General features: G+C 49.1%; 1 protein-coding gene across 1 annotated transcript; it reads right to left on the bottom strand.

Moving 5' to 3' along the window:
- Positions 1–4,100: 4,100 nt before the first annotated feature.
- Positions 4,101–6,862, bottom strand: NR0B1 (nuclear receptor subfamily 0 group B member 1). Its single transcript, XM_040582489.1, has 3 exons — positions 6,727–6,862; positions 5,776–6,635; positions 4,101–4,484 (listed from the first exon to the last, which is right to left on the bottom strand). The coding sequence occupies exons 2-3, from the start codon at positions 6,359–6,361 to the stop codon at positions 4,240–4,242; spliced, it is 831 nt and encodes a 276-aa protein (XP_040438423.1). The 5' UTR covers positions 6,362–6,635; positions 6,727–6,862; the 3' UTR covers positions 4,101–4,239.
- Positions 6,863–8,465: the final 1,603 nt, after the last annotated feature.

The raw sequence follows: 8,465 nt of genomic DNA, 5'->3' as shown, positions 1-8,465 counted from the left end.
AAATTCTGTCTTTTGAAAAGAGATGAAAATTACTGACAGCATATTAGATTCAAGTCAGTATATGAGGACTATTCAGAACAAGAAAACTTAAGTTGCAGAACCCCACCTTTGGGAGCACAGTTACTGCTTATTAAGCATTAACAGCGTTCATAGCCTACCCACAATAGCAAAAGGCTGCAAGATTTAAAGCAAACTATTAGAAAGACTACCATAACAACGATTACATACTAAACTTAGAAAAGCAAGATTATAAATAAATGTCATGGTTTTCCTTATCTAAAAGAAACACTCATAACTGTATTAACTAAAAATGCAAGTTGGTTTCTAAAGTATCCTCTCCCCGATCTGTTCAGAGAAAAGGCCATCACGCAGCAGTAACCCCTGCAGAATGGTGCTTTGTGATTAGAAGCCGGTGTCTGGACTGCTGGTGTCGCAGTCCTGACCACAAGCGATGGGCATCTAACTGAGGTGGGTGGGGATGGCTTTTTGTACAGCGCTGCTTCTATCTGAGACAGTCGCTGTGGGGACTGCAGGATTCAATTGCTTGGGAGGCTGCTCTTAGTTAAAACGCCTCTAACATCCTGGAGGGCTGAAAAAAATGTGCTCATGAGAAGATTCATGCCCAGAATGCCAGGGATAGAGAGCAGACAGATAAATTGTTTTAAAATCCTCAGAAATCATGTTGATATCTGAAGTGGAAAGCGGTCTTTACTGGTACATGTCAGAGCTCAAGGAGAAATGTTACGCTGCGTCTAACAGCGCAGAGCTCACAGCACAGCGCAGCACTGCTCAGCGGAAGACGGGGCTGGAGGCAGGCTCTCGCCTCCGCAGGAGTCCCAGATAGCTGACAAGCAGAGGTCTTGTACACTAGCCCTTTGGGCACCTGAAGCTGTGGGAGGGTCTTGACCCCCACCCCTTCTAGTAAAGGCGACATTACCATGGCAGCACCCTTCTCCTATGCCCAGCCTTCCATTCTGCCCTACCTGCCTGAGGCCTCCAGCAGGCTGTCCTACCCATTGCTAGGGTTATCCGGAGAGATCATCTCTTGTGTCACAGCCATGGCCACATAGACTATCCAATTCAGAGTTCACTCACCCTGCACAGGACAATGTTGGGGCAGAAAAGGATCTAGCCCAGTCCTTCTACCCAGTAGAAAACTGTGCTGTAGAGCACCCAAGGTCAAAGGTCTGGGGCAACAGAGCAGTTTGCTTATGTCTGCAAGCACCATATGCTCACAAAGGTTGAGCAGCTTGCGCTTCACACCTGCATAGCTGCCACTATGGCCTCTTCTTCAGCGGTGGCACCAGTGGAGAAGAGAACAGGCCACCCAGTCCCAGCAGACTGATGAGGATGCCTGTGTCGTCCTCTCGTGTGAGCTTCTGGGTTAGGTTCTTCCCTGCTCTGCAGTATTTACTGGACTTGACACAGAGTCCTCCCACAGGCACCCTTTTGTTCAAGTTCTGGCTTTCCTTGAGTTACAATGTCTCTCTACCTACTTCCAGTCAGCTCTTGGCACATTGTCCCCACACTAACATCATTACCCACTCTGATCCAGAACTATACCAGTCTCTTCTCTCCCATTCCTGCATGGTTCTCCAAGTCTTCAGCTTGATTCCTCCTACGAGTCTTTTTTTAATTTCTTGCTTCATCATTCCTGTTCCTCTGACCTGTGAAGAGACACATTCTGCCTGTTCTTTGCAGAAAGCCTTGATAAACTGTTTTTCCCATGCAGATTTCCTACTTACTGTTCCAGGTGCTTCCACTTGAATAGACAACACTGAAATGACTAACAGTATTGCTGATCCAAGAGAAATATGATAAAGTACAGTGAGTTCAAGGTGGATTAATTGTGCACAGAAGCAATATTTCTCCCGACAACTTCAGAAAATCGAGCAGAATACAGAATTTGTTCAGATACCAAACCTGGAGATGTAAGCAGGTCTACCCAAGTCGTTAAAACTTTTTGTATTTAGTGGCACAATAGATCCAAACTGTCTCAAGGTGACCGTTAGCTGAAAAATCCTTGCTGGTGACCAAGGTTCAGCTATTACAATTAATCCTTAGGAACACTGCCAACAAATCTCTTCTGCCACTCAGCAGAAAAATCTGAACACTAGTGTGTGCATTAACAAATTCTCAGTGTTAATGAAGTTGTTTTGATCTGAGGCTGTTGAAATTTTGAGTTCTTACCCAAGATTCATCATCTGCCACTAACCACTAATTAAATGTTTGATTATCATGCTTTGCATTTTTGTGGAGATTTCTTTGTCAGGCATCCTTGAAAGTTAACTATTGTAAGCTTATATGTTGTTTACAGAGAAAAAGGGAAACATACACATATATTTATGTTACAGAGTTGTTAGATGAGCTCAGAAGCTGTTATCAACTCAAAGTACATTTATACATACACAGTAAATATTCTCCATATGCATATGTATATGTTTGTATTGCTATATATGTGTACATGCATGTGTGTACTTATAAAAGCATCAACTTAACACAAAGATGGTCTGCTCTATTATGGTCCGATCTGGTCTGAAGTCTGGACTGGTAGTGAAGAGTGTTTTATTTATACACCTTTTGCTCTTTGGAATTTTTGGGGAGCTCTTCAGGGCACACAACCCTACCTGGTTAAATAAGCACCAGAATAGTGTGTATTTAGGCTACACCATTGCTTTTCAGAATGGGGGCTGTGTTTCTTGCTTTGTTTTGTTTGTTCAGTGACAGTATCCTAGTCCATGATGCGATGGTTATTACCACAGCAATACAAACCTCAGTGATATCAGTTATGGGTGAACTTGTCCCCCTAGGAACCTCTGGCTACCTCTCCAACCATTTCCATTTTCTACAAGGTTTATCCACGTAGGTACAAGACAACCAGAGACCCCTCTCCTCCTTACCTGAGTGTAGGGGCTGTGATTATCCTTTGCGCAAGGTGGCAGCAAAAGAAAGCTCTTCAAACTCGTTCCTTTCTCCCCTGCAGACCTCCTATTAAGGAGAGGAACTGCTTCAACTTTATTAATTGTGTTTTAAAAAACACCTCTTACTGGTAATCATCAATATATATGTGAATGACACATGGAGTTACTAATATCTTTTACTTTGGGAATGCATTCATACTTCTCTCTCCATTTTCTACCAGTATTCCCCATGAGAAAGGCTAGAAGGTTACATCCTGAGAAAGGAAAACCATGAAAAAATCCTCATTAAATCGTTGATTTTCCCTTTCTGATTTCTTTTTAAAGAATTTTTTTTTTCAGCAAAAACACAACTTGGATCAAGTCCAAGACAAAAAAATAAATATGTAAGTTCAATGTTTAATTAAGACATCTTCATGTCAGCTGACAAATTCTGGATGTACCAGTGGTATCCCACATTTCAGCATTGTATTTCTATAGGAATAAGTGGTCTGATGAATCTGGCTATGGAAATCCAACTAGCAATTACCTAGAGGAAAAGCAAAGAAAAGAGTGGAGTCTGTACCAGTAGTTCTTCCCCTGTTCAGCATTTGCTGTTTGGATATTTTTAGAGGTGGTTTTGTTTGCTTGTTGTTTGGGGGAATAGAGTTATTTTCCTCTCCTGGAGCCCAGCATGTGTTGAACTGAATGTATTACAGTTGATCAAGCTACTTTAAGGTTCATTAAGCCTCAAAATATCCCTTACACATCTTACCCATATGGTAGAAAACCGTAGGTCATTATTTTCTTTAATATTCTTTATAGATTTCAACTCTGTTAAAGTCAATAGAGGTAGTTCACTGAATGCAGTAACCTTTGATAGAGCGAGTATTTCAAGTATGAGCAGAATTGTGGCTACTGTACCCTATTCTAATATATCTGAAATATGCAAAATAAATAGCTTGCTCATTCCCCCTTTCTGTATGGCAGCTATGTTTAAAATGTAAACCTCGACTGCTGCTTATTTTGAAAAAGCAGGGAGTACTCACCTTGAAAGTACAACATAGCGTGATCTTTATTCAAAGACATGGTAAAAGAATAGCCAGTTGACTTTGAATATGAACATTCTCCACAACCTTAAAGCTTGTTTTGATGACTGTAATCTTATTCCAAACCCACTGTGTTTAATAAAAATTAATTTCAGAACTTGAAGAATATTTATTATGGAATACAAAAATACTATCTATGTAAAAACAATAAGTTAGTTTATTTACAGTACTTTACACTACTCTGCTCTAGGGCTTCCTTTGCATTGGACTTATTTTCATTATTTTACATGCCTTTATAATTTTGCACAAAGCATTTCCAAAAGCATGTCATCCATGTTCACTGCTCCAATGATGGGCTTAAAGAATAATTCAGCAATCACATTAGCATTAATAGATCTTAACAAGGATAGAACAACATTTAGCTTGGCAAATCTGGCTTCATCACCTCTGTGAATGAGTCTGACATGTTCATTTAAAGCTTGTTGTGCTTCCCTCTGCAGTCCTTCAATGTACTGTGTACACTGCAGTCCAGGTAGGTCTGAAAAGAAATATAAATTATTTTGTTTATGTAGGTATTGATTACAAAACAATATTTTTCTTACAGAACAACTACTAACAGATTACAGGTTGTATTTATCACACAAGGAATGAAGCAAACAAAATTGCTAGAGGACTTCTCGCATGCAGAATCAACATGCCAAATTTTAAACTGCAGCTCAAAATCTCATCATGTTGGTGTTCTGGAAATTCAATACTCTTCTTCACTACACAGACTTGAAATACGTTTGCCAACATTCACTTCAGTGTTAAATAAATTAGCTGATAAAAACTTTGATTGAAGAATGCTCTCCAAAACACCTTTAAAGTGGCAAATGCAACCTGTAAACAGCGAGGAAGACAATAAAAATAACTCGTTAACTTGTTCGTTTCCACAAAATGTAGTATTCACATTTCAGGCATCTTTTGGCAACAGTTTCTGAGTAGCTCCAGATTACAAGTGGCAAGAAGCATGAACTCCAGAGTACAACACAAAAGTTTCCTGGTGAACCACCTAGAGAGGACACTGAAGGACAGCGAGCGCGGTTTCCCCTCGCCAGGCCAGCCGGCCGTTCGGCGGGGGGAGCGGGCCGGGCCGGGCCGGGCCCCCCGGTCGCAGGGCAGCGCCGGGCGCCGTGTGCAGCCCACCCGCTGCCCCCGGGTGAGGCACGGGCGTGAGCACCACCCGCGGCACCTGCGGCAGCCTCGGCAACGCGAGGTGGCAAGTCAACCCCAGCAAACGCTACAGGCACAGCCGAAACAGCACGGTGCTGCCGGAAGCCCTGAGCCCTCTCCTGCTTGCCTTCCACGGCGTGCAGACCCCCCGGGAAAGCGCACCTACACCCGGTAAGCACGCTTACCCCCCAGCGGCGGCGGGGGGTCCCCCCGCTCCAGCCGCCCCCCTCTGAAGAGGCGCTGCCAGGCGCCCCGCTCGGAAACGAGCAGGGAGGCGCTGCTGCCGCCCAGCTTCCCGCAAGCGACTGCCTCCGGTTTGGTTTGTCGGCCGAAAGCCTCCGCGGAGGGCGGCCGCCGCCGGGGCCCCCGACCCAGCTGCAGCTGTACCGCCTCCAGCCGGCGACGGCTCCCGGCCCGCAGCCGGGGCCGTGAGGAGGGGACAGCGGGGTGAAACCTTGCGCTGCGTCCCCCTCCTCCACCACCTCTTTCCCCCTGAGGAAGAGCCCCGGGTCCGCCCCGCCTGGCCGGGGGTACGAGCAGGCTCCCCCCGTTAGCCCGCTGCCCGCCCGCCCGCGCCTCCCCGTGAGGCGGACCCCGCCGCCCCCCCGGGCACTCACCCGGGTTGAAGAGCACCGTCCCCTTGAGGTACGCGTACTCCTTGGTGCTGATATCCAGGCTCCAGCACTTGGCCAGGAAGCCCTTGATGGCCTGAATCTCGCCGGCCGAGGGCAGGTGCGGGCCGCCGCCGTCGGGGCCGCGGTGCGGCCGGCCCGGCGCCGGTCCCCGCGGCGGGGGCTGCTCGCCCTGCCGCCGGGTGGTGAGGATCCTCTGCAGCATGCTGGGCTCCGCGCACTCCACCGTCTCGAAGTGCACCCGGTCCTGCGCCAGCCCCAGCACCAGCAGGGGCGCCCAGCAGCTGCGGACCAGCAGGAGCTGCTCCTCCAGTGGCAGCTCCTGGAAGCAGGGCACGTTCTGGACGAAGCGCAGCGTCTTCACCAGCACGGCCGAGGCCGCCTTGCATGCCACCTGCGGGCTCCTCAGGGCCACCCGCCGCCTTGTCCCGCACGGGCAGCCGCGGGACGCCAGCCCCTGCCTCGGCCCCGCCGGCGACGCCTCCCGTTCCTCGCTCCGGAGGATGTTGTAGAGGATGCTGCTGTGCCGCCTGCTGTCCGCGCAGCAGCGGCAGCGCTCCAGGCACGCCATGGCGCCCCGGGGGTACGGCGCCCCGGGGGTACGGCGCCCCGGGGGTACGGCGCCCCGGGGGTACGGCGCCCCGGGGGTACGGCGCCCCGGGGGTACGGCGCCCCGGGGGTACGGCGGCGGCAGTGCCTGCAGCTGCGGGCCGCCGGGAGACGCGCACTGCTCGCCCTCTGCCCGGCTCCTAAGTTATTTATAGCCGGCGGTCGAGTGTGTGCGTGTGCGTGTGTGCAGCCGCAGGCGCTGTACCAGCGGATCAAAGGGGCACACACTTCACTGGCTGGAAAAGAGAGAGAGGAGGGGGAAAAAAATCGAAAATACAGCCAGCCCTCCTCCCCCTCCCCTCCCCTCCCCTCCCGAGACAGCGATACCTAGAGGGAGCCGGGGAGCGGGCCGCCCCCTACGTGGTTTGCGGCGCGGTGAGCGGCCGAGCGCCCGCCTCCTCCTCCGGTGCGGGGCCGCGGGGCGTCCCCTCGCTCCCCATCCTTCCGAGGCCCCGTCCCGGTGTCTGTTACCCATCCCAGGCTCCTCTGAGCGGGGCAGGGCGGGGAGAGGGGGGAAGGGGAAGGGGAAGGGGAAGGGGAAGGGGAAGGGGAAGGGGAAGGGGAAGGGGAAGGGGAAGGGGAAGGGGAAGGGGAAGGGGAAGGGGAAGGGGAAGGGGAAGGGGAGCTCACACCGCTGTCGCTTTGCCCCCGCCACGCGCCGCCACCCTGCGGGGCAGCTCCCGCTGCCGCTGTCCCCGAGACCCCCGCGGGGTCTCACTGCTACATGGCGACTTGGCGACCGTCCCAGCCGCCCTCCCAACATGCAGCCGACTGGCCTGGGACAGGAGAAAGGTCGTATTCGGGGGGGAGGGGGGCACAACTGATCCTAATAATAATTCCTGCAGGAGGCGAAAAAGAAGATGCTACTAATGATACCAAGGGCTTTTGCATATGCCTGTCCTAAGGAGTGATGCCCCATGTGCCTAATTAACACCTTAGTGCTGCTCCGCAGGGAGGGAGAAGCAGACATGTTCCTGCTCAGGTGGCTCTGTGAGGTTGAGGTGCAAAGAAGGCTCCGTTATGGTGCCCTGGGGCTGGCACCCCCTGCAGCATCTATGTTGATCCCCTGTGAAACAATCCTCCATTAATAATTCCCTTCCTCTGCTTTGCAATGCGTGGCTTATCTTTCTGATCTCACCTTGTTCCGTCCATCGATTTAAAACATTTCCATTTTCCTTTCAGGTTCCACTTGTCCTGAAATGAATCTTTCCTCCTAGACTTAGATATCCATTTTCAGGGACCCATCTCCTTCAAGTGGCATATGGACTCCAAAGCAAGGAAACAACCCTTCCAGGCCTTGATATTTACACAACAGGGATAAGGGAATAGCAGTTGTCCAAATGTGGGTTTACTCTTGAGTGAAAAATAAGCACATTTACTTTCTCCGTAAAAGTGCGTGCAACAGAGAGGAGTACTTAATCGCTACAGAAAGTAGGGTTACTTTTGTCTGCTGTATATGGACTACAATGGAAACATTTTATGTTTTGTGCAAACTGGAAGAACCTGGGCACAGATTTAGAAAAAGGAGCCAGTTGCAAGAAACCTGCTCCATCACTGCCTGCTACCAAGGGATGTCTAAATCACCCCTGGAAATCTGCATTTTCTTTCAATAAAAGTATACATGTTTTTTAAGCAAATACCGTTCAATGCTTTGGCTTTCTTAGAAACAGTATAATTTTGGGCTGGATCTCAGCAATTTCTTTTCACTGTAAAGTCAGTTCTACTCAATCCGCTTACATGGCTATACAGTCGTATAGTCATTTATAAGTACTTCACAACTCAGAAGCAATATTCTTTACAAATGACACAAAAGGCACTTTTATGTAAAGCTATATAAAGCACTGGTGGGTTATCTGCCTCAAGTAAATGCAGGTTGTCCAAAAATTAATTGCCTGTGATTTTACCTGTGGAATGCATTTTTTTTTCCACAGACCCAAGTATTGTAAAGCTTTTTTTTGGCTTTGCAGAAGTGAAGAACTGTTATATTGCACCAATGACATGATGTCTACAGTTTGCAGACAGGTCAGTCGGTTCCCTGGAGTACAATGCCATTTCACCAAACATCC

This window comes from Falco naumanni, chromosome 2 (genome assembly GCF_017639655.2).
Source record: "Falco naumanni isolate bFalNau1 chromosome 2, bFalNau1.pat, whole genome shotgun sequence".
Classification (NCBI taxonomy): Eukaryota; Metazoa; Chordata; class Aves; order Falconiformes; family Falconidae; genus Falco; species Falco naumanni.
This window is presented reverse-complemented; position numbering and strand designations above follow the sequence as displayed.